Source organism: Perkinsus marinus, assembly GCF_000006405.1.
Source record: "Perkinsus marinus ATCC 50983 genomic scaffold scf_1104296970858, whole genome shotgun sequence".
Lineage (NCBI taxonomy): Eukaryota > Perkinsozoa > Perkinsida > Perkinsidae > Perkinsus > Perkinsus marinus.
This window is the reverse complement of record NW_003202288.1, coordinates 389,462-416,352: the sequence shown is the minus strand read 5'-3', so window position 1 is coordinate 416,352 and position 26,891 is coordinate 389,462. Positions and strand designations below refer to the sequence as shown.

Genomic DNA, 26,891 nt, shown 5'->3' with positions numbered 1-26,891 from the left:
GACTCTGTAGATCTTATTTCCTCTTGAGTTGTGCTATCAAAGTGTGCAGTCTTCTCTATTATTTATGTCCAGCCATACTGTCCATCACCCTCTACTGTTGCGTTAATACCACACCTTTTACAACTTGTGTTAGCATTCTTCATAATGTCGCACAGTGCTCAGATGATCACTCTACGTCCTATGTGCATTGATGACCTCATGCGGTTGAATAACATCAACCTTGACTATTGGACCGAGATGTAAGAAGGAAACTAGTGCAACCTCTCCATATCAGTAATGATCTTTATCAGGTATACCACGTCCTTCTACACTCATTACTTTACTCGATACCCTGAATTATGTGTGGTCGCCGAGTGTGTTGATGCTGAGACTATTGCTGGTTATATAATAGGCAAAGTTGAAGGTAGTAGTGATAGTACTGGTAGTAGTGGTATTCTCTCTCCAACTGTCGTCCTTCAGGTGAGGGTATGCGCTACCACTCTCACATATCTGCATTGTCTGTGGCACCTGAGTTCAGAAGGGCAGGAGTTGCTCGCCAATTAGTTGATTACTTTGAGATGCTCAGTGAAAAGCTACATAATTGTTACTTTGCAGATTTATACGTAACCACACTCTGTTGCTCTGGTCCTGATTGCTCCTCTTGATTCTCAGGTAAGGGAATCGAATACCATAGCAATTGAGTTGTATAAGGCCCGAGGTTATGAAGTGTATCGAACAGTAACTGCATATTATCAAGGCACACCCGTTCAAGAGGAGGAGGATGCGTAAGAGAATATTATATAGGGCAATTGTTATTGCACCACCATTAGGTTGGATATGCGTAAGCCATTGAGCAGAGATAGGGAACGGAAGTGTCTTGAAGGTGCGGGTGCTAGAGTTAAACCCGAGGATGTTATCTAGGTCATCATCATATTCACCTTTACTTGTTGTTTCTTAATAACCATTATTACAGTTGCGTTAATACTAGTGATGGTAACAGTGAATTTGTGCAATCTGTCTCCAGCACTGCTAGTCTTAGCTAGCACTTGGTCGCTTGATATCTGTCTAACTTGTGTTGGAGAGGACTTGTGGAGCAGTACATCTATTGTTGTGAACACTACTCAATGGATCAATCTCATAGTGACGGTAAAGTCAGTACTACTAGTCATGATAATGACGAAGAGTGTACTCCTATTACTAGAGCTGACGAACGTTATGAAGACTCTTCCACCTCGTCTAAGCACGGTGGTGGTAAATGTTATGCTTTGAGGTACTGGGTTTGTATGATATTCTGTTGTCGACCTCCACATGAGATGACTGATGAGGAGAGAGAAGAATGGGAGAAGAGGAGTTTCTGGGATAAATACAAGCCTGCATTCTTCTGTTTTATTCGTTACTTTATTATGTTAATTATTGGTATTCTTGTTGGTATTGGTATATTCTTCCTTGTACTCTACTGTATGGGTATTATTGGTGGATCGAGTAATAATGATACTTCTAATAATACTATAGATCTTGGTGAACTACAATACCCGACTGTTGTATCTGGTTATACTAACATCAGCATTACTATTAGTCCTATTGCGGCAGCATCACCTTATGATCCGAAGGATTACCTTATCGAAACTCAAGTGGCCACTGGTGGTAGTGGAGGTGGAAGACGCCTCCGTTCTGATGGTCCATGGACTGTATCATTGGAGGTTCCTTATGATAAGGATCATCCCACTACTGCTACTCTAACTGGATTGACTGCTGGTGAACAGTTGCTTATCCGTTATAAGATCGAGATGGAGGATGGTCGTGTTAGTAGCCCATCAGTTGCCGTAATGGAAGGCACGAAGGACCCGACTGCTCCGAGTGCTCCTGGTATGACCTCCTCTGATGATATCTCATCGTACCCGTCCTATTGTAGGTTTAATGGCATTCAATACAACTGATAGAAGCGTATCAGTTAGTATTATACCCCCCACTACCACCAATAGTGCCGATATAACTGCTTATGTTATACAGCATGCTTTGGCGAGTAGTAGTAGTAGTAATGACACTACACCTGATAGTAGCTGGACTAAGGCTGAAATATCAAAGGATGATGCTTCTAAGGTGAGCCCCAGTTATGTAGTTACATAACATCATTCCACCTTTTATCAGCCCTACACTGTGAACGGGCTTTCCCCCGGTCAGGCAGTGGTACTCCGTGTTTTGGCTGAGAACTCAGCCGGTGAGAGTGACAACAGTAAACCCTATACGATGGTCGCAGACCAGACAGAAGCATCTACTCCTGATAAGGTTAGATGTAGTCCTTGATGAATGCTCTCATGTGGTTATTGTAGGTATCAGGTCTTGCTGTGCAGTCGACTACGTCTAATTCGGCATCATTGAACTGGACAGCCCCTGCTGACAACGGTGCTATGATATTGAGGTATATCATCAGTGAGGGTGATAATACCTATACAGTTGATGGTCATGATACATCGTACACTGTAACGGGGCTTAGTCGTGGTAGCGATTATACATTCTATATTGTGGCTAAGAACTCTCAAGGTGATAGTCCAAAATCAGATGGAGTATCAACTGCGACAACTGAGAGTTGTGAAGCCGATCCTCCGAGTAATGTTATGTTACAGACGCCTTTCTCTGATGGTGTAAGTGTAAGTTGGAGTAAAGCCAAGAATAATCTTCAATGTGATCTACCAGTAACTGCCTATCGTGTTATTGATGATGATGGTAATGAACTATGCCAAGTAGCAGCTAATGATGATGATGGTGCTCTATGGTGTGATGTTACCGGCCTACAGCCCAGTACTTCCTATAATATCAGAGTACAAGCTAAGAACTCTGCTGCTGGATGGTCTACTAAGTCTTCATCACCTGTTAAGATGTCTACTATTGCTAGTGGTAAATGCAACACTAGGGATCAGATTAGGTGGTGGGTGACTACCACTAACCCCGTCTATAACTCCATGGACTTTACTGATGCTCTTTCTAAGTGTGGCGTTCAAGGTCTTGGAAACGCCGATAAAGTGTCAAGTTGCCTCATTGATTACACTGAGGACCCTAGTAAGACTCCATTCAATCTACCACCAATAACTGATGATTGCTCCATGTGCTATGGTGTGAATGGTGAGTGCTCAATAAAGCACTGTAGTTTCCCATGTGGACTTGGGTCTAAGGTAACCTCTCCTGAATGTCTACAATGCAATGATGACTATTGTAAACCAGCTTTCTATTCATGTGCCGGTTTGTATCCGGCTATTGCCCCACCTGATCCACAGTAACTATCAGGCATCCAACCGTGAAGGTTCCTCGGTTTTGTTTACCATTTCGGAGCATCGATTTGAATTTTCGAATTGATATTGTTGCTCGATAAGCAGTTCTCGAATACCCCTAACATCGGTATTTGTCCGTGTGTTGGAGAGGATCTCATCATTTTGACTATCATCGTTGGTAATGGTGCTCATCTATCGGATGTGTTATGACAATTATCTCCCTTAACACGTTTTCGTTCTAACAACCATCCTTTTGACTCGCCATCTTTTGCGTTGGTTAGTTTATCATCTATTATTTGTTTCTGTGTAAGCACTGAGTGAATATGCGACTTATGAATAATATCTCCACCGTTTGTAGGCATTTAACTTTCGAGGTACAGAATTATGTTTGGTTGTCAATTAATTGGCAATTTAATCCCAAAAGTATAATATTTGGCAAGTAGTACTGTAAACACAAGATAAGCAGTAATGGTTAGACTGTAATATCCAATTATAAGTAAAACTAGCCAAACTTCGTCTACATTCGGAAAACGCCGAAATTGTTCCGTTCGGAACTTCCCTTTTGTTTTTCTAATTTGCGTTCACAAAGAGATAAACACATTGCGAGCACCTGATAAGAACGGATTGGATTAGAAAGTATCACGCGACCCACTTTTCGAGTATCTCTAGGATCGATCACTCCATCATCCCAAATCCTGGCGGTACTGTAATAGCACGAAGACTCTGCTAGGTATTTCTTGGTCACCTAGGGGAATTGAATGGAATCATCGTCATTGTATTTTGCCTACAGCATCTTGTAAAGCTTTTAACTCTTTGGGATCTTTCTTACCACTCACCGTAGTGAGCACCTGATATCGATACATCTACTTACTCATTTATGAAGAACAGTCTACATGTGCAGCCTGAGCAGCGCCCATCACTGAGATCTGTGCGTTCGGCCACATGAATAAAAATTCGGGATCATAGGCCCTTCCTGAGACGAAAACTACTGTGGCGTTAACTTGTATTTCCTTTACCAGCCATCGCATAATTTCCAGCTCCATGTGAGCCTCCAATTATTATTGTTATCTTTGGTACTGTGAGACAAGAAACTGCTCGAACCTAAGCGTTGCTTTGTGAAGGCTGAGAACTTCACCATGCAGGTCCCACCATTTTAGCACCGTCTTTAGTGATACCCTGGCGTTCGTAATTTTTACCAACCATAAAACCGGCTATATTCTGCAGGAACACCTGTGGAGGCTTATGTGATGCTGAGAGGCTTCCAAGGAGTCCTCACCACAGGCATTCTGCGTTGTTCGCAAATCATGAGGAAATGTGTGGCCTTTAGTGCGGCCTGCGAGGTGAGCGGTCCCCCAAGATGATTGGCCAGAAAGCCTGAGCAGTAGTAGCGCTACACTCTGAGGGTGCCGCTATCCATCAAAGCTACAGGAGCTAACACTGACACTATGCTAGGGTTCTTATTCCTTCCTGTTCTATTTCTGATACGATTTTGATACAATACTCTGTGTAATCACTGTCCCCCTTCATCTGTCTACAGAGATGACAATACTCCGCTGTAACACTAAGGGGATCTTTCTTTTCGGTCTGCCTTTCCGCAAGAGGCATTCCTCAAGCCATCGCGACTAAATTAGACCGGTTATTCAACTTCAGTGTCCAACAAATTCTGTCTAGCTATCGGGCGAGCGAAATGTACGACGTTGTTATGAAGGACCCACCGGTGAGGGGTCCTCCGCAGATGCGGCCCATCCCACACACTAAAGTGGTGCCAAAGCGGGGCTTGAACTCGTGGAACCTGAACTGGTCATATTAATGATGCATATACGGCTTCTGTTGCTGACCTGCTGCCATCCAAGATCCTCACCAAGACCTCATAAGCATTGATAGTAGCCAAGACGGTACCAGCAGTTGGTCCACTAGGAGCAGGCACAATACAAAGCATGGTGGATGGTGACACGAGGGGAGGAGACCAAGCCAGAGATGGAGGCCCTGCTCGAGCAATACACAGTAGGAGAGCTCGGAACTGATAACCTGATGTTATGAGCCTAGTGGGGGTAAGTGTGTCCCCCATAGTATGGGTATCGACCATCCCTCTAAGGGTCTTAATGGCACTCTTCTCATCAGCAGCCATCTGAGTCATGTCTAGCATAACCAAAACCCCCCTTCTACTGCACTCACGTTATCAGCTACTCCCGACACTGTGGTATGCATCTCAGCACCACCGAGCTCCTGTGGGCCAACCTGATGATGATCATCAATAACGTCGATGCTGATGTGAAGACTGAGCACTGCCTACTTCCTCTCCAGTGGCAGCCTTGACCAACGGAGGGCCTGCTAGGTATATTGTACCCTGTTCCTTCACCATGATCATTTCATCACACATAGCTGGGATGTATGCACCTACAACAAGGACATACGCCATCGTATTGACAACGTCCCGACCCACCTCCAGCAGTGCTCATACCACACACACACGCCAACTGTGGTATGCCCATACTGGACATTCTGGCTTGATTGCAGAAACCTCTACCACCCGTCTCAGGGAATACATCAGCTTGAAGGGGTAGGAAGGCACCACCGGAATCAACAAAGTAGATACAGGGCAAGTGCAGGGATCTATGCAACAGATAGGAGCATGGAGTAGTGCTGCAGTAGCTAAGCTCACTCTGCAATGTGCTGAGCTCTCAAGTTCTTCTTAACACCAATGGGGAACATAGTCCCTCCCTTTATAGTGCTTTCATTGCTGACTATCAAACACTCTACTCCATGTATTATACCAATACCAATGACTATGGCCCCTTTATGCACCTATCACAACAACAACATCATCATCAATACCACATGTCCCGACTACGACTAGAGTACCTTCTTGTCGTACATCCCATACGCCGCTAAAGCACTCAGCTCTAAAAACTCCGTACCATGGTCACTAAAGGACGAGACACTCGTATGGCAATCCATATGAAGCCTCCTCACATAAGCAGGTCCACACGTTCCCTTGCAAGAAGCTTCCCCCTACTCCTATGTAGTTGCACCGCCTTGGCACTGCCACCCTAAGATGGTTCATCATCATCATTACCTTCTTGCCCTCGACGACCAACAACACTACATCAGAGACCTCCGCCAACTTTTGCTCTAGACTTCTGCACACTCCTTCCATATGCTCAGTATTCCTCTTGCCCACTGCCGACTCCGGTGATAGCTTAGACATAAGCACGCCAGGCACAGCCCTCCTATTGTGATGACCTGAATACACTCTACCATCATCTCCTCCTACTGTACACATCAGCCCACTTCTCCCCTTAGCGCCGCTCTCTCTATCCATGTGGGATACTTCTTTTAACCACATAGAACTCGGGCTCCTACCGCTCCCTCCACTACCTAAGGAGGCCCTCACCAACATACCTTCAATGACGACTACTTGGTACCAATAGCGACAGCTTGTGGCACTGGGTGTGACTCAAAGGACTCCCCCTCCTCATCCACTTGGGATTGCTGTGTACCAGCAGTAATGGCAGCAGTGATCGTGACAAGCGTCTGGTCTTCCCCGACTTGATCTCCTTTATTCACTTGTACACTGACAACCTCCCCTTTAGAAGGTGCAGCTATCTACCATTGGCATCTCTGTGGTTTCTGGTATCATCATTATTACCTCAGTCTGAGTTTTCATACTTTCTAACACCACTACTACGTCCTCATCTCCAACCTTATCACCAACTTTAACTTTAACATCACATACGACACCTAACCACAGATTGACTCACACTGAGTGATGTTGCATCCGGTTCACCACCCGCCATAGGAGCGCATATCGCTACTTCTTCTACTACTGGTGATTTATCTTTCGGCTTCTCCTGTTTCGATGAGACCGTCATATGCTCAGACAGAAAGGATGTAAACACATCCTCCTGAGGCCAGCCTCAGGGCGGCTCTCGTTTTCTATGTGTTCCTACCTGTCTTTCGGCGAAAACTTTATGAGATAAGATTTCCAACAGCCTTGGGACATTTGTACGCATACCAGGGCCCTCCAAAACCATTGCCTGTAGATAGACAGCAGCGCAGCATGATGGTTGACCGTCGAAGCAGTCACTGTCACCTTCAATCCATTGACAACACATTCAAGAGCCTCCGTCCAGTCTTTACCGACTCCAATAACTTTCACCAGGAGAGGATCGAATTCCAAACTCAACCTAAGTACACAACCTCTGATGAGAACGCCCTAGCCGGGAATCGAACCCGCGACCTGCCGGAGGTCAAACCGAACCGCCTACGACCAACTCTGTGGTGCATAGCCCGAGTACTACCTCTGTCCTTGCACTATACCATGATCAACTCGGAGCCCTGAGATGTGCCGTGGTACAGAAAACCTACAAATCACAGCTCGATAATCTCCGACAGGTCTACTCCATCTAAGCAATATGATTCACTTCTTGTGTCGCGCTAGAGTCGGCGCTGTCCCCGTCCGGCTCTCATGACAATAGGAGGAAAGATGATATTCTCAGGGGACTCGAGGATCGATGAAGCACTATGAAGAGTGGTGGGTAGTAATTATTCGTTTCGTTTTTCCCTCAACAATGAATAACCCATTAGAATCACGGGGAGGAGCGGTACTCCATGCGACGGAGTCCCTTTCAAGTACCGTGGATAAACAGAGCGACAACAACAATAACTCCATCACTGAGGAAAGTTTATTGCCGAACGCGGTGTTGCAGACGGCCTCACTGGACGATAGTACTCCCAAACCGGATGCTCAGGAGACAACTCACAGCAGTAAATGTTATGCTGTGAGGTACTGGGTTTGTATGATATTCTGTTGTCGACCTCCACATGAGATGACTGATGATGAGAGGGAGGAATGGGAGAAGAGGAGTTTCTGGGATAAATACAAGCCTGCATTCTTCTGTTTTATTCGTTACTTTATTATGTTAATTATTGGTATTCTTGTTGGTATTGGTATATTCTTCCTTGTACTCTACTGTATGGGTATTATTGGTGGATCGAGTAATAATGATACTTCTAATAATACTATAGATCTTGGTGAACTACAATACCCGACTGTTGTATCTGGTTATACTAACATCAGCATTACTATTAGTCCTATTGCGGCAGCATCACCTTATGATCCGAAAGATTACCTTATCGAAACTCAAGTGGCCACTGGTGGTAGTGGAGGTGGAAGACGCCTCCGTTCTGATGGTCCATGGACTGTATCATTGGAGGTTCCTTATGATAAGGATCATCCCACTACTGCTACTCTAACTGGATTGACTGCTGGTGAACAGTTGCTTATCCGTTATAAGATCGAGATGGAGGATGGTCGTGTTAGTAGCCCATCAGTTGCCGTAATGGAAGGCACGAAGGACCCGACTGCTCCGAGTGCTCCTGGTATGACCTCCTCTGATGATATCTAATCATACCCGTCCTATTGTAGGTTTAATGGCATTCAATACAACTGATAGAAGCGTATCAGTTAGTATTATACCCCCCATTACCACCAATGGTGCCGATATAACTGCTTATGTTATACAGCATGCTTTGGCGAGTAGTAGTAGTAATGATACTACACCTGATAGTAGCTTGACTAAGGCTGAAATATCAAAGGATGATGCTTCTAAGGTGAGCCCCAGTTATGTCGTAAACCACACTTTGTGGATATTATATCATTCAGCCTTACACCGTTGATGACCTCAACTCGGGTGACTATGTAATTTTCAAGATCTCTGCCGAGAACAATGTCGGAGTGAGTCCTTCTAGCAAATCCTATAGTATGACTACAGACGAAGCTGATGCTTCGTCACCCGATCAGGTAGGGCGTGTCTCCGTGGATCAATGCAGAGTGATGATCTCAGGTCACCGACTTAGTGGACAACGGTAGCACCTCCAACTCTGTCTCGTTGAACTGGACAGCCCCTGCTAATAACGGTGCTATGATATTGAGGTATATCATCAGTGAGGGTGATAATACCTATACAGTTGATGGTCATGATACATCATACACTGTAACGGGGCTTAGTCGTGGTAGCGATTATACATTCTATATTGTGGCTAAGAACTCTCAAGGTGATAGTCCAAAATCAGATGGAGTATCAACTGCGACAACTGAGAGTTGTGATGCCGATCCTCCGAGTAATGTTATGTTACAGACGCCTTTCTCTGATGGTGTAAGTGTAAGTTGGAGTAAAGCCAATAATAATCCTCAATGTGATCTACCAGTAACTGCTTATCGTGTTATTGATGATGATGGTAATGAACTATGCCAAGTAGCAGCTACTAATGATGATGATGGTGCTCTATGGTGTGATGTTACCGGCCTACAGCCCAGTACTTCCTATAATATCAGAGTACAAGCTAAGAACTCTGCTGCTGGATGGTCTACTAAATCCTCATCACCTGTTAAGATGTCTACTATTGCTAGTGGTGAGTGCAATACTAGGGATCAGATTAGATGGTGGGTGACTACCACTAACCCTAGCTACAATGGGCAGACGTTCACTGAGCAGCTTGAGAGCTGCAGCGTAAAGAGCTTTGGTAAACCCGATAAAGTGTCTAGCTGCCTTGTAGATTATACGGAGGATCCCTCCAAGACTCCTTTCAATCTATGCCCGATCACTAGCGATTGTGGTATGTGCTTTGGTGTGAACGCTCAGTGTTCTATGTCGCATTGCAGTTTCCCATGTGGTATGGGTACTGCCGCTAACTCAGCTGCGTGCCTTGAGTGCAATGACCAATATTGCAAACCTGACTTCTACACTTGTAGTGGTTTGTATCCGTCCGTAGGACCTCCTGAACCTCAGTAATAGCATTACTCTTTTATATAACACGTGCCAGGCTGTTACCGTTACTCCTACTTTTAATCTGATATAATTTTCACTTCATAAATCCAATCAGCCACTGTGAGCTGATTGCCTACGATTAGACAACTACTACTCTTTTCAAAAAGTTATTCCTATTGTATTGTCAATCACATGTAACTACCCATCGGTACTTATCTATCATTGACTTCCCTCCAGGAGCTGGTGTCCATACAACTCTAGCTTGTATAGCACATGCTATCGGTGATGGTGGGCTTGGAGGGAACACAGCTTTCAGTGGTTCACCTGATCATGGAGGAAACTAGCCGTGCTGAGATATATGTTTGCTTTCCTCTGCTGATCTCAAGAATTTCCACACTGATTATAGATTCGCTTGTATAGAAACCAACAAGGATATTCCAAAATTTTCGCCTAGAATTTTCCTATTGTCACCAACACATGTAGTTGACTACGATATATTTTTCACTACTACCACTTTGGCGCAAGAGGCTTACTACCAGCAGCTAATTTCATCTGAGTCTGGACCAGATCAATGCCGAACGCCTCTTCAGTCACAGTGTGCTCAACTTGTATACGAGGGTTCACCTACGACGATAGTAAAGGTAGTAGTAGCATCACTGGCATTATACCTCTAGGAAGATGAAGTCTTTGCCCCCCTTAGCCATGAGGAACTCGACAGTTCCCACAGTTACATAGCCTGACACCTTAGCAAGACCACAGGCTGCCTTCAGAATACCCTCGGGAATGTCCACCTAAAGAGGCAGTACAAAGAAAAAGGATGATGGAGAAACTGATCACTTGAGGTGGGGCTATTTCGACAACCTTTTGATTCCGAAGCTGCACACTACAATCTCTAGTGTAGGCGTGTGACACGTGGCCAGTGGTGTCACCAAGAACCTGTAGTGCTTGTAGCACGAATGTTATGTCAGTTACAGTACATCCTACTTGCACCTCTATATGTTTACTATTGGCCCACCATTCTTCCACAAATACATCGCCGTTACCGAAAGAGGCCAAAGCCTCAGCAGTACATCTTTCGAATGCTGCCTTCAGACCAGATGATGATGATACCTATCGACACCACCACGAGTGGAGGGAATACTCATGGGTTGTTATTGTTATTACCACTCTCATGCCTCTACCACCACCTCCTCCAACTGCCTTTACAACTACTGGGTACCTCAATCCAAGTCGGGAAACTTCCGACTCGCATGTGCTCACATCCTTTACAATGCCAGTACCTTAAAGACCATAGGTTGCTGTAGCGGTAATATCCAAAGCTTCACTTCAAACAGTCGTGAGTTCGATTCCCGGCGACACTACCTTTTGAAACCGGCACCTCAGATCGAATTGCCATATTCCTCGCAGCCGTCTTATCACCGAAAGCCCGTAAGACCGAAGGGGACGGGCCAATGAATTTGACACCAGCCTAGAAGATAAACATGATCCCAGCAACAGCACCACCACCAGCAACAGCAGAGAGCTCACCTTCCCACAGGCCTCTGCTAACTCCCATGATTCCGAGAGGAAGCCGTAACCCGGATGAAGAGCATCACATCCACTATCAACAGCTGCCTTGACTATAGTAGATACATCAAGGTAAGCACGAACACCCGAACCAATCAACAACGAATTATCACATGCCTTTATATGAGGAGCCATCTCCTCTCCTAAAGAGATGCTGAACAATCATGATGATGGTGATACCTACCTTGGACGTATACCGCCACACATTGGCATCCAAGGGCATGGCAAGCTCTTTCGATACGACAGGCTATCTCACCACGGTTGGCGATGAGAACCTTTTTGAAAGGAGGAGCCAAGGGAGGCATGGGTGATAACTGGATGAGGGTTTATGAACAGACTCATAACACAAAGATAGTAATGATAATAGAGTAACACTCAAGGAAAAAAGGGGCATGTGAATGAGGGTAACCATTTGTATAAGGACTTAACAGACAACTACTATGTCAGAAGAGGCTCCTATGACTTCAGTGCTGCCAGGGCAGAACACTGCGTTTCGTAGTAATGGCATCAAACACAGCCTCCATGGGGTCGAACCCGAGACCTCCTCTCGTAGCGCGGTGACTGCCGTAGTGGTAAAGGAGGGCCTATATTGAGGTGACCGGCTGTCGACATATCAGGTATTTGGCTGCCGACACATTCATTGCAAAGGCACCTATGATAACAGGGAAGGGCGACTGTAATCCTCCTCCCTTCATAAAGGCATATAACATACCCGCTAGCCATGGCATCAGCCTCATTATTATATTGTTCAGGGCTTGAGCCGAGACTTTGTCGTTGCTAGAAAATGTACACCGACCTTTGCTGCTGATAGATTGCAGTCTGGAAGAGTTGAACTCCTTCTACCCCATCATCATCTGGCTTCCGTCTGGTAGAGTATTTGCAAACCCCTGCTGCTGCCGTAGTGAGAACTGATTAGACGGCCATAAGCCACTATTCTACTTTAGTCTACCATCACTATAATACAACCATGTATGTTGTGAATCACAACTTGTGACCATTACCAGGCATAACACTATCATGATCGATGGTACCCTCCACTGCCAGTGGTGTACACTAGAGGATACCCTCCTGCTGATACTCACAATCGACAGAGGTAACCGGGACACAGTCTGGACGCCGCCTCATGCCTACCTTCATGATAAATATGCTAAGACTCGTAAAGATAGATGTAGCCGACCTGAACCCCCCGTCCCCCACTGCTACTTGTGGAGGTGGCCGACGGTGGAGTGAACTGTTGGCCATCGTAAATGACTCATTCATGAACGCGAAGCCTTGGGTAGATAGACACCTCGAAGATTCATAACATGTCCCTGTTAACACACTCATCATCAATCATCGAGAGCAGGTGGAGACGGGGCGTATTCATCTATCAAGTCGAGTATCTGCGGGGCGTTACAGCCTTCTACCTCGGCTACTAGGTTGCCATCCTGAACATGCTAACACCTCAATATAAAGCGTAAGAGGCCACCTTGTCCACCTTATAGAGGAGGAATCGTGGGCTGCTGGTACTCTTGAACTTCTCTGAGTATTCTCCCACGGTCTGGCGATCGATTTGGATAAAGTTTATTCGATCATCGAAAGCATCCATGTTGATCTAACAAGAGAGCATGTGAAAAAACTGGCTGCATTGAGCTAACCTGTAGGTTCTTGAAAGTGGGTACGATCTGTTGACAAGGACCACACCAGGCCGTGTATACGTCTACTATATGGAGCCTCTTATCCTTATCATCCTCTATTACGGCCCGGAATCTAAGGGGAGGTCCTCACTCATATGACTCGAAACAGGTCCGTTACTGGTCCTCATCAGTGTAGGTTGATATCAACTCCTTCTTGTTCGCCATAGTAGTGCACTATAGCAATGCTGGTTTTTAAAAGTTACGTCGACGCATGTTATTTAGCGCGCGCCCTAAAATACGGGGATTACGTGGGGCAGCAGGTGTAGTGGCCTGACATGAACAAACGTCCTACTGGTTCGGCTCACTCTCCAGGTTGATGAGCATATTACGACGGGCTTCTCCTCAGGGTGAATGAGGGTGTTGAGTAATAGTAGTAAATTAACACTTGATAGAGGTGACATTCGATGTATCATCCCTCCCCTATTGGTTGTACCCTCAACGGTGGAAGTCTACGGTCTACCGTAGCGAGGCCCTCAGCTCTGGTACCATACGAGAGAATAGATCCAAAGGTGATAGTATGGCCCACTGTAAGGAGACCCTCCCCCCTTTAGATGGATAGGACGGTGATGACCATATGGTCATCAACAGCTCATGCTGGTGTACCCTCCTCTATCACTCCATCATCCTTCCATCATCTACAGCTCCTAGTCGTACATGCCCTTCTTGGTGGGGCTCTTACCGACACTGAGGGCCATGGGTAACCCATCACATAGGGGGGTCCATGGGGTAGTGCTAGGTCCGACAGGAGGAGCCGCCTCTGTGGACGAATAGCTAACACCGAGACCGACATCGTCACCGATGGGGACGATAGTGAGGGCAGTAGGGTGGTAGTATGAGTCGGAAAGTCTCCAGTAGATACCCCAATCGACTACCTTACATTCAAGCAATGGATAGTTGGTGTAGCGGACACATACACCCCCTCAGGACATGTGTAGGTCCACCGCCACCGTCGTGGCCTTGCACGCCTCCTGTTCAGGCCTGCTGATCTCTTGAATGTTATAAGCTCTCGAATCATCTCTACAGGGAGACCAGCCTCGACCTTGATGGAACAACCACCGTTGGTGACGGACCCTTTAGAGGTGGACCCTCTATTCCTCACCGAGGGCTCCTTTGACCTAGTATGCCCCGCCGAGCTGCTCTCGATAGTCTATAAGGCGGCGGTTGAGATGAGACGGAGGGTGATGGAGGTTGAGAACCCCGACAGGCATAGACCACTGATAGGCTTTGGTGAGGTCCATCGTGGCCATACTAAGGAGGAGTCATCGGCTGTGCAGAGGAGTGACCATCTAGAGGTAGACCCACCCTTCCCCCCTCCGAAAGTGCCATGCCCTCCTGACCAGATCGATGTCGTATCTGCAGTCACGCTCACTTCTCTCGGTAGAGAGGTGGGTGGTAATGAGGTTATCAGCCAGTCAGTAGGAGAGCCCGATGCTCTCTTTGAAGATGGGTGTGCTCTGAGTATGGTAGAGAGGAGCCTCTTGGGTGGTGATGAGCGCCCACTCCAAGGGGCGGTCCGGTCTCGTCCTGTCTTCATCATGATTACCAGTAGAGGCTCACCGAGGACATCTATAGTGGAGAGGGTTTGCAGGCTGCTGGCCGACGGCTCAGGTCAGGATCGGCTTCCGTCCTCATGCTCATTGTGGTGTTCAGAACACAGGGGCCGTCTACAGCTGGTGTCTCCTAAGTATGTATTGGATGTGGCTCTGGCCACTCCCACTGACTTCCGCACTCCCCTACAGAGATGGGCTATAGAGGAGCTGCATCGAGGGGCATCTCTAGGCATGAAGGTAGACTGAGAAGGGGCTGGTCATCGTCACCATCATCACCTTTAGGTCGTCCTTGATATGATGTTGGAGATGGTTTGTCGTAGTACTCGATGCCAACAGGTTGGCCTTGTCATGGAGTTACCAGAGCCGGTGAACACCCAACAGGTGGGGTCGTGATGGTGGTGGAGATGGAGTGGTTGGAGTAATTACAGGCTGAGGTCATGGCACGATGGCTGCTGGAGGCTGATGAACTGTCCAAGGAGGAGATGATGGATATCGATGCGGTCTTCTGCCCTCCAACGGTAGGTGCACTGGTGAGGTTCCTCCGGATGCTCTACTTCAGCAGAGCTCTCCTATCGAGAGAGGTACTCCAGTGCCGAACCCCCTTAAGGACTTATGGCCAGCCCTACAACGCTTCTCCATCGACTCATGTGCCACCAGCCTGTATGTCGATAGGGGCTCGGGTGTTGAGGTGTCGACATGGGATGTGGACCGATTGAAGGCTATGATGGTCGCTATTCGAGAGAGGATACGTAGGGCTGAGGAGAACCCCGAGGATGAGGACCTACAGGTGGGCAGTGCTACGTCCAGTAGCAATAGGCAAGGTATGCTAGTAGGTGCCGGTAGAGGTCAGTGAGAGGGTCATGAAGGTGATGGAGAGTGGTGGGTGGGAGGAGGTGCCTTCCGAGGGGCCTACTGGGATGGAGGACTATCCTGACATCCTAGAGGCCCTTACTGGAGAGTATCTCCTTTATGGTGCCAAGGGGGATGTATTCACATGTCTAGATCTGCATAGGAAGGGAGAGTGGATTGGGGAGGGTGATGGAGGGGAGGCAGAGGAGGAGTACACTAACCTCAGAGGCGTTATCAATAGACTCGTCACGCAGTCAGAGGGGCTACTGGCTGACATCCAAGGGCCTCAACAGACAACTGACTTCAGCTTGGAGGAGGCAACTCTCATCAATGGTGATGGCCATGATGAGTGGGATTTGGCCGAACAGATAAGGTATCTCACCACTGCTCGCACTGGAGGGCCGCTGGAGATGCCTCTACCCTTGGATGGAGAAGGAGGAGAGCCAAAGGATCTCCTGAGGATGGGGTAAGGCTAGTATTGGCATAGGGGTGGATGAGACCGTCGTAGTAGGTATAGTGATGGGGATACCCATCGGCTCAGTAGGGTGTGGTCTCCCTTCCGTCAACACTGCCCAGTGGCCTTTGTGGACGAGGGTGTTATCCTACCCGGTAGCGTTGATTACGCTGTATCGTGGGCGGAAACAGTCTTTATGTGTGCCACAAGAGAGCGTAGGAGGGACTTTATGAGGAACCCTAGAAGGTATTTATGCTCAGTTTTCGCCCAGCATAGGATTACTGTATTCCTCCTATTACTGCCTTATTACTGCCCTCCAGGTACGCGTCGGTCGAGAAGCCCTCGTTTGGGGCAGCAGCACACAAGTTGGGGATAGCGGTGGTGGGTTGTCGACGAGCCGGGAAGAGCTCACTTGCGGCCTCCTTGGTGAGGAAGTTTGATGGGGATATCAAAGCCATTGAGGTCACACACGATGAGGGATGGATTGAGGAGGCTGCGGCACAGATGGGGGTCTTGGAGAATATCAAACTCTTGGAGGAATGGAGGCTCAGTGTTGAGGAGGTGCAACGGAGGAACGCCGAGAAGGCAGCTCAGGCGGAGCAGGAGGAGAAGGCCAATGAGGAGGAGGAGGGAGTCGAGGAGGAGGAGATGCCAAGGATGCCGGAGGGGATACGTACCACACCTGACTGTCATTACCTTTTGGTTGGACCGACAGTGGATGATGTTGAGAAGTGGAAGGAAAGGTGTGGTATGGCGATAGGGATGGTACTATTGATGGATGGTGAGGATGATGATGACGAGGTGATAGAGGTTATACGTGAGAGGATGGAGGAGGTCGTCAAAGAGGAAGTGGAGGCAGGTGGTGAAGAGGATGTGGAGGACGAGGAGGGAGGAGATGATGTGGAGGAGCAGCAGCGATTAGAGGTAGGCCAATGGTATCGGTGATGATTTATATGATACCCTTCTCCTTCATGTAGGTCCAAGCAGAACTGAGTGCAGCGAGGGAGTTTGGTGATAGCCTGGGTCCTACTACTGTACGCCTATCGATCACTAAGAGGGTAGAGGACCTCATTAAGGAGGTCGTACATACTATCGACCCTTTCTTGGAGTATAGGTAGGGAGGGTAGGGAGGGGGGTTCTGGGTAGGAGGACTATGCTCAGGGTGGATGATGACCTAGCCTGTGAGGGTGTGCCTGATCTATGGCTACCTATGGAAGGGGAGGAGGAGGAAGAAGGTGTGGTAGAGAGGTCCCAACCGATATCATCGTATATAAGACACTCCCCTCTATGTGGCCCTTACTGCCCTGTCACTATCATTGATGACAACTGGCTCTACCCAGGACAGGTAAGGAGGAGGAGGAGTGGTTATAGTGTCGATGATGGTCGTGGTGCGGTTAGATACGCATACCGGAGGAGGTGCCAGAGGAGATGGACGCCTCCGCTCAGTGGCTCAGCTTGAATGGGAGAATACTGGGCTTTGCCAATGCTCAATGCAAAGTAAGATGGATAGGTGTTGTAGTAGCAGTTGTGGAAGATGGAGTGGTATTCAGGAGAAGTTTGGAGAGGAGGTAGGGGGGTATATGTCGAGGCTGGAGAGGCGTTGGAGTGATCGACAATTGGGGATGATGCCGCCACCCTCTCGAGTGATGATCATGGGGGCTCAGGGGAGTAGGTTGGTAGAGGGGGGAGGCAATAAGGGTGGTTATTGTCGCTCTCAGCTGGAGTTGAGGAGATGTGTCGGCAAGTCGGGGAGGGAGGAGTAGATGTAGTGAGGCTGCATGAGAGGTCCTACTCGATGGAAAGGTTGTGGTAGTGTTGATGGTGGATGAATAGGTATGCTGAAGTATTACTAAGGATGGTCGAGGAGAGGAGGAGGGCATTGGAGGAGGAGAGGAGGCTGAGACGGGAGGAGGAGAGGAAGTTGAGGATGGAGGAGGAGAGGGCGATGGCTGAGGAGAACGGTGGGAAGGGTAGGAAGGGTGATGTAATTCCGTCCAATATAGGGGTAGATGGTGAGGAAGGACACCCGCTGGATGATGAGGAGCAGGAGAAGGAGGAGGAAGAAGAAGAGGAGATCCCCCCAGCCACTGAGGAAGAGATGCAACACATCCGACAGGAGGCTTTCCTTGAGGTACCGCCCTCTCGTCCATCCTATGATCATCCCGTCCCTGTACAGGTCCTTTCACCAACTCTGGGTGCGTGTGTTATCGATGGTTGTTGGCCAGTAATAGAAGATGAGGAGGGGGAGAAGTTAGAGTCGCTTATGCGGGCATGCAGGAGGATGCCCGAGGTGGCTGTGGTAAGGGAGGGGTATTGTCTGCATCCTCCATCGGCATGATAGGTCCTCACTGCTACGGCATCGGAGGCTGTGGAGACGTGCTTGGACTTGATGGAGATCGATCGAGAGGCAGCGGCTGAGCTGGAGAGGAGGAGGGAGGAGAGGAGGGCGAGGATGGAAGAGAGGGAGAGGTCGCTGGGCTAGTCCGATCCGTCGTAGTGGTACCCGCCACCTGTAGGCTGTTGGCTCTACCAGAGCCCCCAGAGGAAGGCATACCAGAGGTGGAGGAGGAGGAGATAGAGGACCCAGAGGAGGCCCCTAGTGAGGTGGTGATCTATTGCTGGTCCCACTCGTCGTCGATGGGGGCTTGTAGGTAGCGAAGAGAGAGTTCTTGGAGGCTCGCGAGAGGACTGTGCTCGCTATCACGACTACTGTGGAGTGGATGAAGGCCCTTGGAGTCTGTGTTATCGAAATCGAGTAGTGACGTTGTTAGCGGAGCGATGCAGCGATAGGCTGGCCAGGTGTGGTCCGTTGGCTCTACGGCAAGTCCGACACGCCTTCCGAGATCACCTCTTTGCTGAGGACAGGAGGAACCTCATTTTCAAATCTGTCTGCATATCGGTATCGATAGTACTATACCACCGCTTCTCACGACCACCAATCTCAGGTTGATAGGGCCGATGCAGAGGCGTGGCTAAGGTGTGGTAGAGTGGGGCTTTCGGAGGCCTTTGGTAGAGCTGATGTGTATGATATTGATGTTGAGGGTAGGGAGGCGGTGATGGTGGACGATAGGATTATCTACATGACCAACTCTAGGTAGGAGGAGGAGGGCACCCTCTGTTGTGCTCGAGTCTTCCTGCTAATTCAGAGACGCCCTGCTAGCCAAGCCGTTGCCACTCCTCCTATCCCCACCAGTGTCGAGGCCTTGGAAGCAACTCGATACACCTTACCGGTACCATACCCCCACCAATAACGATGATGCATTCTCACCAACAGGATATGCGTTGTTGGTCCTCCTCTGTCGGGGGCAACCAGTGTGGCTCGTCAGATAGCTCAAGTCACTGGTGCGGTTTATCTGAGCCCTTCGGAGGTACCCCAGTTTCTCACACTGCTGAGCTTGTTGGCATCTGTGTTAGATCCTCGGCTGTATAGACCTTAATCATTCATGTCTAGGTCGGAAGCACCTCCTGGATGATCTCACCAAGGGTTGGTATCGGTGTTACGACCATTCTAGTAACCCTCCAGTGTAGGTCGGAGCACCTCGCCTGAGGCCCTGGCCAGGGCATTATCCATTCGATTGGAGAGGGCAGACTGTAGAGAGCAGGGATGGGTTATCGATGGGTGGGTCGGCTGATAGGCTAGTCTGTGATGATGATGATAGGGGAGGGCAGGTACCCCATGGAGGTCTCCGAGTTACCTTACCTGGCTAGGACCTATACAGTGGAGCCGCAGCTGGTCCTTGTCTTGGAAATGAATCGTCGTGAATTCGATCGTCGTAAGGAAGAGGTCCTTGCTAGCCCGGAGCTGATAGTGAATGAGGACATCCTCGAGTCCCATTGGAGGATGTGGAACAGTGGACCATCGATTGATCTACCAACATACATGCTTGCTCGCTTCCTGGGGTCGGCCAGGATCATGACTGTTGATGCTCGGAGGGCCACTGGGGCCCTAGCCTGGCTAGCTATGAGGAGATGCCAGGATATGGTGACCATCATGAGGAGGGCCGTTGGGCTATAGGATGGTGGTGATGGTAGGTCAAGTCGGTGTACTACTATAAACGCCAGCAACAACAAGGCCTGCCATCACCTCTCCCAATGGGGGTACATAGGAGTATAGTAGAGAGGATGATGGAGGAGCAGGAGGGAGAGCTGGTCGGTACAAGGGCCAGGCAGCAGTCGTGCCTACACCGCATCCTCAGGCCCAATGTCGGATGTGCCCAGTTACGTACTCCCGAGGGGCTATGGTCATCGGTGAGATCCCGGTTGAGTACCAAGGTGGACTTTATTGGATTGGTGGGCTGAAGGTGGGCAGCAGTAATCAACCGAGGCACCTGCTACTGCTGCTGTTGGATCAGGCCTCAGAAGTCGCGTCCAACTTGGCGGAGTTCATTCGTAGCCCTCAGGACTTCGTAGGGGATAAGATTAGTGCCTTCGCCAGGGTAGTGCCAGTGGCAGATGATATCACGATGAATGTGTTCAGAGCTCTGGACCACCAAGGCTAGTGATGGAGACAACACTCCCAAAGGAGTTCAAAGGCTACTGTGTTGTCGCTCTGGCCTGCAGTGGCAAGGTTGTGAAGGAGTGTGCTTATGATAGAGTCATCTATAATGGTAGTGCTAGTGGGAAGAATGTCATCATCATCATCATCATCGATGAGATAGGTCGTCGATACTGCTTATCGGACCGTCCCAGCCTGGTTGCCTTCCGTGTATCTCCTACTATGTATATCACCAAGGCTGCTGCTAATGCTGAGGAGGCTATTGATGAATCCATCGCCCCAACTGACCAACACCCTCACTTCGGCACAGGAAAGCCTATCGAAATTGAAGAGACTGTGAAGTGAGTGTAGCCTCCTATATGGTGGTCAGGACTATCAGCACAGATACCTCAAAGCCTCGGTAAGTCAACAGATCACTGCTGGTATGAAGGAGTTGGGCGAGCGGAGACCCTTGATCCCCGGAAGCAGTGGGGCTAAGGAGTAGACAGCTCTAGCGTTTTAGTCGAATTATGGTGCCTATGGTCAGGTCAGCGTTGAGATACTTGGCAGCATTCCTTAGGGCTAATAACCCTCTTATAAGAAGGTCTGCGTATGTTGTTGAAGAGTGTAAAGAGGCACTAGAGAACCTGAGAGAGGCATCGACGGAGCCTGGGCTGGTCACTGATATGGAAAGGCTAATACATCTAGTCGATGATGATGGTTGCAGAGTTAAGAGATGCCCTACATACACCGAAGTGAAATTCGATAATTTATTCCCTGTGAATGGAGACAGAGTCACACCATGAATGTCAAGGAAGTGGACACGACAGTAACCGTTGTATGAAATTGATGGGCCTTGGGTTCAGTGGGACAACTCGGCGACGGCTACATGTTTTGAGAAAACGGTATTCGCGGCACGCTTCGCTCCGCTCAAAATCGCATTGCGCTATAGAGAGAAGTCTGGTGTCTCGTAAGTTATCAGAAAATGTTGTCTCAAAAGGCCACCCTGAAGGATCTGCCCGAGAGCCAGATCAAGGGCAAGAGAGTCCTCATGCGTGTGGACTTCAATGTCCCTGTTAAGGATGGTAAGGTCGCCGATAAGACCCGTATTGTTGCTACCATACCTACCATTAAGAAGGTCTTCGAGATGGGTGCCAATAGCATCGTTCTTATGAGCCATTTAGGCAGGCCTGAGGGCAACAAGGTTGAGAAGGTAGTACAACAAACAAGCCCCTCGGTATTAAGTCATTGTAATTCAGTTCTCCTTGAAGCCTGTCGTGCCCGTCCTTGCCGAGCTCGTTGGCCATGAGGTCACCTTTGTCGAGGACTGTGTTGGTGATGTCGCCATTAAGGCTTGTGCCTCTCCTGCCCCCGGCAGCATCATCCTCCTCGAGAACCTCCGCTTCCATGTTGAGGAGGAGGGCAAGGGTGTTATCGATGGTCAGAAGGTGAAGGCCTCCCCCGAGGCTGTTGCTGCCTTCAGAGCCGACCTCACCAAGCTTGGTGATATCTTCATCAACGATGCCTTTGGTACCGCCCATCGTGCCCATTCATCTATGGTCGGCGTTGAGCTCCCTATCCGTGCTGCTGGGCTCTTGCTAGCCAAGGAACTTCAGTACTTTGGCAAGGCCCTCGAGAACCCTGAGCGCCCCGTGTTGAGTGTATTAGGTGGCGCTAAGGTTAAGGATAAGATCCAACTTATCAACAACATGCTCGACAAGGTCGATATGATGATCATCGGTGGTGGTATGGCTTATACCTTCATCAAGACCCTCTACAATACCCCTATTGGCAACTCCCTCTTCGATGAGGAAGGCAGCAAGATCGTACCTGACCTTATGAAGAAGGCCAAGGATAAGGGTGTTGAGATCCTCCTACCCACTGACTGGGTTTGCGCTGATGACTTTGACAACAACGCTAACACCAAGATCTGCACTATGGAGACTGGTATCCCTGATGGTTGGGAGGGCCTCGATGTTGGTCCGGAGTCGACTAAGCGTAACCTTGAGTTGTTGAAGAAGGCTAAGACCATCATCTGGAACGGCCCTCAGGGTGTATTCGAGTTCCCTAACTTCGCCAAGGGATCCTTCGCTCTCCTTGATGGTGTTGTTGCCGCTACTAAGGCTGGTGCTACCTCCATCATTGGTGGTGGTGATACTGCTGCTATGGTTGAGCAACAGGGCAAGGCTGGTGATATCTCTCATGTCAGTACTGGTGGTGGGGCCTCCTTGGAGCTCCTCGAGGGCAAGCAGCTCCCTGGTGTTGTCGCCCTTACTGACAAGAATCAGCTCTAAGTCGATAGCATTATAGGGGATTAGTGTGAGCCTTAGAGGCTCTATGCAATTGCTGTTACTCGGCTACTATTCTTTCCACGACTACCAAGTGATGATTCTATTATCAATACATGAGTATTGTGTTAGTCTATTCGAGGGCTCCTTGTAGTAGCTGTGCACACAATGTAATAGAGACAGGTTTAAGGCCGATAGTTTCCCGACTTAATACTATCATTATTGTCAATGGTTGTGAAGAATCGTAAAGCCACAGGTGGTCCTGTAGGAGCAGGCAGTAACGTGTCCAGCAGTGGTCGTATCCCCCAAGGCTTGGAAGGCTTGTATCAAAGCATAGAGCCTCATCTGGAGGCTATCATGCCCTATCTAAGGGCAGCAGTGCCGATTATAGAGAGTGGGGTTAAGAAGGCTAATGGTGTATATACTAAGTACATCCAACCCAATTGGCATGATGGTCTTGGCGACTTCTGTTTTGCCATATTGTTGTTGTTCTTTGGTGGGCAGTTCGCCCTTACTATTCTGGCTTGGGGTGCTTTCCAACAAGCGGGTGGTGGTATGATCAAGCGTGCATGGAAAGAGCTGAATAGTGAGTATGTTGAGAGTATGAGGAAGCTTCAGGAGGATCCTGAAGCTAAGGCCATGTTTGATAGGAATGATGATGGTGAAGTTTCCATTGGGGAGGTGAGTGGAGCTTTACTGAGCTCGGTGCCTTGATGGTGGTGTTGGCGTTCAGGTAGCAACCGCAGTATCGTCAGTGATAGGGGCTAAGACTCCTGAGGAGAAGCAGAAGGCTCGTCGAATGGTTGGTGCTACTATGAGATGTGTTGATCCCAACCGTCTATTGGATGCTACTACTGGCTTCTGGGCGGGTATAGTAGCAGTGATAGCTGCACTCCGATCACAGTTGGCCGCTTGTGTCTCCATCGGTGCCTCTATTGGTCAGAAGGGCGCTGAATACGCTAAGGTGTACCTCGAGAGGCCCCTGTATGAGAAGTTCCCCGACTACAAGGAGTGGGTCGATGCTGGCCTGAGGGCTGGATGCTCTCTCATCGGCATTATGGTCAGCCTATTCATGGCTCGTATTGTTACTGCATTTAACTGTGCTGTAAAGGGAGCTCAGAGGTTGGCTGAGATGACAGTAAAGGCTGTTCATAAGGCGGGTTATCTACCTCAAGTTAGGGACAAGGGATCCAAGGTCCAGACTCTAGCGATGGCCTTGACAGCTCTAGGACTATGGTATCAGGTAAGTGGCGATGGGAAGGGGTTATCAACGTGATATGGGTCGTTGTATTGTTTGCAGTTCTCGACGGGATTCTCCTGCCCGACCCTGATGAAGATCGCCCTCTTCCCTCTGCTTATCTCTGAGAATATCCTCACATTAATAGCTGCTCTGTAAGCTTTGTTGATGACTGTTTAAGTGATTGCCTGAGAGGAGGAGTACCGCCTATGTAGTAGTGGTGGTGCTAATGCACTCTGGCAGTTTCCTTATAACCCGAGATGTGTTGTATTATAGTCGTTATACTTAATAATGCCTTAAGGGTGATGTTATATGGACAGCGATTGGGGACCGGCATGTTGAGGGTTGGACTTAACACATCGTCTCCCAGATGGTAACGGGTGGTTACACGAGTAGTTTACTCGTGTCAACCATCAACTCAACACTCCATATCAGGATTCCATGTTGTTAGCTCGACCGTTCGTTTAAGAATCTATCGCTCGTACGCTACTAGACTAGTCGCCGATCCGACTTCGAGACCCGAGAGGGTGCATACAGTTCCATCTATCACGTTCTATAGGAACCTCGTTCTGTATTGTTACTGCTGCTTCTTGCATTTGTGGTTGTTGTTATTGGATATGTAGCCTTTGAGGTAAATGGGTATATTCACGTGGGACGTATTCAAAGTGAGCGAAGATAAACCTCATCGGAAAGGGAATGACTGCAAGCGGATAAAAGCGGATTTGGTCGGTGCTCGGGGGGCTCATTGGCAATGTAGAGTAGTAGGTACAGTGCATGCAGCAGACGCAGTGTTGGAAGAGTGGTGCCTTATTCGAGGAGTGCATGCAGTCTAAGGATCCAGCATGGGTAGTATTAGCATCATCAGCTATTCACAGGGTTATCATCATCATCAGGTCACGAAGGAGTGTATGCATTTAAGAGACGCTTACATGCAGTGTAGGAAGTGTCTGATAGTACCCAATCTTCGTCTATATGGCAATCCCTATTCTTAGGAGGTTAGCATTGTCGTGGTTTCTGATGGACACTTTGGTTAGTGTTGAAACCACATCGATCTTGCTCGCGACCTTGACAGTTAAGGCTGGTCGATAGTCTATTAGGTCGTTTTGGTTGTTTATATGGATAGGTAGCCGGTTCAAACCCCAGTGGAGGCATTTCAATCATTCTTTGCTGTTAATGTCGTCGTCGTTATCAGCTCCACCACCTCGACGTAGTTCTCGGCTGCGGGTCCTCAACGGCTTTCAAGGGTAATACAGCTGTAGCCCATCCCCTGCGGTATTACCCACATAGGAGCTTCCCTGCTACTTCCCCATCATCGTCAGTATCAGTATCATCCTCCCCGTCAGCGCCCACCAGAAGGGCATCTGTGCGGCCAAGGATCTCGTCAAGGTGCGCCGCCGCCTCTTTTTCACAAACTATTATATATCCACTTCCTATTCCCTTCAGGGGCTCCAAGGAGAGTAGGAAGCGTCCTGCCAAGGATGAAGAAATGATCAATTCGGACAGTAATACCCCTTCTGAAGACACTCAAGGTGAAGACTCCCACATGTTTCACCATGGACACCTCCGCTCAGGTGATGATGATGATGATGAGGCGCGTCTTCAGAAAGCAGCAGTAGAGTTTGCGGATAAATTACAATTATCGAATATCCCTCAAGTGAGTTCCATGAGTCCCAAGTTGTCCATATCTCATCAGGCTCTCCCCTGTCGGGACGAGGAGCGACGTAGTGTTTATAGTTTCCTATGGGAAGCAGTTAACACTGGTGGAGCCGGTAATGTACTGTACATATCGGGAATGCCTGGCACCGGTGATATCTACTTATCATTACACGTGTGGCCTCACGTCGTTGGTAGGGAAGACGGCAACCGTGATGGGAGTTGTGGGAGAGTTGAAGACGAGGATGAGTAGAAAGCAAGTACCAGCGTTCAAGTTCGCCTACGTCAACGCCTTCCGGTTAGCAACACCACAAGGGGTATTCAAGTAGGAAGTCCTCTGATTGTCACCAATGGTCATACATTCCCCTCAGAGAGCTGTACACGGCGTTAGAGATAGGCCCTGCTAAAGTCTCGGCAGCAGTTGCTTATGATAAGCTCGATGCTTACATGCGGAAGGGCAGTCCTGATGAAGCAGTTCTGTGAGTCGACCCGGGTTCGAATCCCACATCCTGCATTTATATGATCAGTGTCGTCGTCATCGACGAGCTGGACTACCTAGTCACCAAACAACAGAAGGTCCTCTACTGCCTCTTTGATTGGCCGACTCTACCCACATCCAAGCTCGCCGTTGTAGCCATCGCTAATACGATGGATCTACCCGAACGGATGATTCCTCGAGTGGCCTCGAGAGTGAGCAAGCGCAATCATCACTGGTTGAGGTCTCTGCTACTCAGCTGGGGTTCGGCCGTGTAAACTTCAGCCCATATTCGAGTGACCAAATAGCCGAGATCATTCGCCACCGTATGGAGGAGTGCGGGGGAGGGGCTGTTTTTGAGAGGTAGCGAGTTAGGGTACTATGGAATGTATAGTGTCGGCTTCAGCAATGCTATCAAGCTATGTGCTATGAGGGTGGCATCGGTCTCGGGGGATATACGCAAGGCTTTACATATCTGTCGTAGAGCGATAGAGTTGCGGAAGAGGGGATGTAAGGTAATGATGAATATCTTGAGGTTGGCCATACATGATACAAAAGAGGTTCAGGTCACACCCGCTGAGATAAACGCCGCTCAAAGTGACACTTTTTCGAGTGTGCTAGTCGACAAGGTCACGTCTCTGCATACCTTCCATT

General features: G+C 48.7%; 11 protein-coding genes across 11 annotated transcripts in view; 7 read left to right on the top strand and 4 right to left on the bottom strand.

Annotated features, from left to right (window-relative positions):
• Positions 1 to 131: 131 nt before the first annotated feature.
• Pmar_PMAR024597 (N-acetyltransferase, putative) lies at positions 132 to 938 on the top strand. Its single transcript, XM_002767353.1, has 5 exons — positions 132 to 239; positions 291 to 403; positions 460 to 602; positions 652 to 764; positions 810 to 938. The coding sequence occupies exons 1-5, from the start codon at positions 145 to 147 to the stop codon at positions 898 to 900; spliced, it is 555 nt and encodes a 184-aa protein (XP_002767399.1). The 5' UTR covers positions 132 to 144; the 3' UTR covers positions 901 to 938.
• Positions 939 to 1,074: 136 nt separating this feature from the next.
• Pmar_PMAR024596 (cell adhesion molecule, putative) lies at positions 1,075 to 3,163 on the top strand (the record flags this gene model as incomplete). The annotated part of the gene is made up of 5 exons (XM_002767352.1): positions 1,075 to 1,845; positions 1,892 to 2,079; positions 2,128 to 2,272; positions 2,317 to 3,099; positions 3,150 to 3,163. The coding sequence occupies exons 1-5, from the start codon at positions 1,104 to 1,106 to the stop codon at positions 3,161 to 3,163; spliced, it is 1,872 nt and encodes a 623-aa protein (XP_002767398.1). The 5' UTR covers positions 1,075 to 1,103.
• A 599-nt stretch (positions 3,164 to 3,762) lies between these two features.
• Positions 3,763 to 6,567, bottom strand: Pmar_PMAR024595 (conserved hypothetical protein; the record flags this gene model as incomplete). Its single annotated transcript, XM_002767351.1, has 17 exons — positions 3,763 to 3,855; positions 3,898 to 3,990; positions 4,034 to 4,093; positions 4,139 to 4,218; positions 4,262 to 4,346; positions 4,395 to 4,475; positions 4,522 to 4,619; positions 4,961 to 5,037; positions 5,084 to 5,287; positions 5,401 to 5,483; positions 5,539 to 5,642; positions 5,689 to 5,858; positions 5,908 to 6,050; positions 6,108 to 6,171; positions 6,219 to 6,295; positions 6,352 to 6,488; positions 6,537 to 6,567. The coding sequence occupies 17 exons, from the start codon at positions 6,565 to 6,567 to the stop codon at positions 3,763 to 3,765; spliced, it is 1,680 nt and encodes a 559-aa protein (XP_002767397.1).
• Positions 6,568 to 6,659: 92 nt separating this feature from the next.
• Pmar_PMAR024594 (Biotin carboxyl carrier protein of acetyl-CoA carboxylase, putative) lies at positions 6,660 to 7,279 on the bottom strand (the record flags this gene model as incomplete). The annotated part of the gene is made up of 4 exons (XM_002767350.1): positions 6,660 to 6,851; positions 6,895 to 6,986; positions 7,036 to 7,150; positions 7,196 to 7,279. 4 exons carry the CDS (start codon positions 7,277 to 7,279, stop codon positions 6,660 to 6,662), a joined length of 483 nt encoding a protein of 160 aa, XP_002767396.1.
• Positions 7,280 to 7,816: 537 nt separating this feature from the next.
• Pmar_PMAR024593 (cell adhesion molecule, putative) lies at positions 7,817 to 10,039 on the top strand (the record flags this gene model as incomplete). The annotated part of the gene is made up of 4 exons (XM_002767349.1): positions 7,817 to 8,627; positions 8,674 to 8,858; positions 8,911 to 9,048; positions 9,092 to 10,039. The coding sequence occupies 4 exons, from the start codon at positions 7,817 to 7,819 to the stop codon at positions 10,037 to 10,039; spliced, it is 2,082 nt and encodes a 693-aa protein (XP_002767395.1).
• A 70-nt stretch (positions 10,040 to 10,109) lies between these two features.
• Positions 10,110 to 11,886, bottom strand: Pmar_PMAR024592 (conserved hypothetical protein; the record flags this gene model as incomplete). Its single annotated transcript, XM_002767348.1, has 10 exons — positions 10,110 to 10,148; positions 10,218 to 10,339; positions 10,552 to 10,639; positions 10,684 to 10,779; positions 10,817 to 10,951; positions 11,000 to 11,125; positions 11,180 to 11,295; positions 11,375 to 11,483; positions 11,543 to 11,724; positions 11,766 to 11,886. 10 exons carry the CDS (start codon positions 11,884 to 11,886, stop codon positions 10,110 to 10,112), a joined length of 1,134 nt encoding a protein of 377 aa, XP_002767394.1.
• Positions 11,887 to 12,909: 1,023 nt separating this feature from the next.
• On the bottom strand, positions 12,910 to 13,422 carry Pmar_PMAR024591 (dynein 16 kDa light chain, flagellar outer arm, putative; the record flags this gene model as incomplete). The annotated part of the gene is made up of 4 exons (XM_002767347.1): positions 12,910 to 13,008; positions 13,050 to 13,175; positions 13,219 to 13,330; positions 13,376 to 13,422. 4 exons carry the CDS (start codon positions 13,420 to 13,422, stop codon positions 12,910 to 12,912), a joined length of 384 nt encoding a protein of 127 aa, XP_002767393.1.
• Positions 13,423 to 13,808: 386 nt separating this feature from the next.
• On the top strand, positions 13,809 to 21,089 carry Pmar_PMAR024590 (hypothetical protein; the record flags this gene model as incomplete). The annotated part of the gene is made up of 34 exons (XM_002767346.1): positions 13,809 to 13,954; positions 13,994 to 14,067; positions 14,113 to 14,188; positions 14,234 to 14,865; positions 14,908 to 15,044; positions 15,090 to 15,188; positions 15,236 to 15,325; positions 15,367 to 15,594; positions 15,641 to 16,122; positions 16,168 to 16,356; positions 16,431 to 17,034; positions 17,088 to 17,224; positions 17,272 to 17,455; positions 17,509 to 17,607; positions 17,661 to 17,778; positions 17,829 to 17,895; positions 17,944 to 18,080; positions 18,114 to 18,241; positions 18,287 to 18,409; positions 18,452 to 18,579; positions 18,627 to 18,714; positions 18,762 to 18,865; positions 18,910 to 19,009; positions 19,056 to 19,204; positions 19,385 to 19,478; positions 19,525 to 19,598; positions 19,646 to 19,729; positions 19,780 to 20,092; positions 20,143 to 20,259; positions 20,307 to 20,411; positions 20,463 to 20,546; positions 20,588 to 20,717; positions 20,769 to 20,946; positions 20,990 to 21,089. 34 exons carry the CDS (start codon positions 13,809 to 13,811, stop codon positions 21,087 to 21,089), a joined length of 5,598 nt encoding a protein of 1,865 aa, XP_002767392.1.
• A 480-nt stretch (positions 21,090 to 21,569) lies between these two features.
• Positions 21,570 to 22,878, top strand: Pmar_PMAR024589 (phosphoglycerate kinase 1, putative; the record flags this gene model as incomplete). Its single annotated transcript, XM_002767345.1, has 2 exons — positions 21,570 to 21,797; positions 21,844 to 22,878. The coding sequence occupies 2 exons, from the start codon at positions 21,570 to 21,572 to the stop codon at positions 22,876 to 22,878; spliced, it is 1,263 nt and encodes a 420-aa protein (XP_002767391.1).
• Positions 22,879 to 23,100: 222 nt separating this feature from the next.
• On the top strand, positions 23,101 to 24,328 carry Pmar_PMAR024588 (hypothetical protein; the record flags this gene model as incomplete). The annotated part of the gene is made up of 3 exons (XM_002767344.1): positions 23,101 to 23,553; positions 23,606 to 24,115; positions 24,173 to 24,328. The coding sequence occupies 3 exons, from the start codon at positions 23,101 to 23,103 to the stop codon at positions 24,266 to 24,268; spliced, it is 1,059 nt and encodes a 352-aa protein (XP_002767390.1). The 3' UTR covers positions 24,269 to 24,328.
• Positions 24,329 to 24,744: 416 nt separating this feature from the next.
• The window catches only part of Pmar_PMAR024587 (origin recognition complex 1 protein, putative), a gene marked incomplete at both ends in the record, with an annotated part of 7,338 nt that continues 5,191 nt past the window's right edge, over positions 24,745 to 26,891 (top strand). The window contains 12 exons of the mRNA XM_002767343.1: positions 24,745 to 24,834; positions 24,875 to 24,955; positions 25,003 to 25,045; positions 25,302 to 25,353; positions 25,553 to 25,638; positions 25,681 to 25,763; positions 25,803 to 25,914; positions 25,961 to 26,087; positions 26,134 to 26,241; positions 26,290 to 26,452; positions 26,497 to 26,600; positions 26,644 to 26,752. Coding sequence (XP_002767389.1) covers positions 24,745 to 24,834; positions 24,875 to 24,955; positions 25,003 to 25,045; positions 25,302 to 25,353; positions 25,553 to 25,638; positions 25,681 to 25,763; positions 25,803 to 25,914; positions 25,961 to 26,087; positions 26,134 to 26,241; positions 26,290 to 26,452; positions 26,497 to 26,600; positions 26,644 to 26,752 — 1,158 coding nt within the window. The remainder of the gene's footprint in view (positions 24,835 to 24,874; positions 24,956 to 25,002; positions 25,046 to 25,301; positions 25,354 to 25,552; positions 25,639 to 25,680; positions 25,764 to 25,802; positions 25,915 to 25,960; positions 26,088 to 26,133; positions 26,242 to 26,289; positions 26,453 to 26,496; positions 26,601 to 26,643; positions 26,753 to 26,891) is intronic.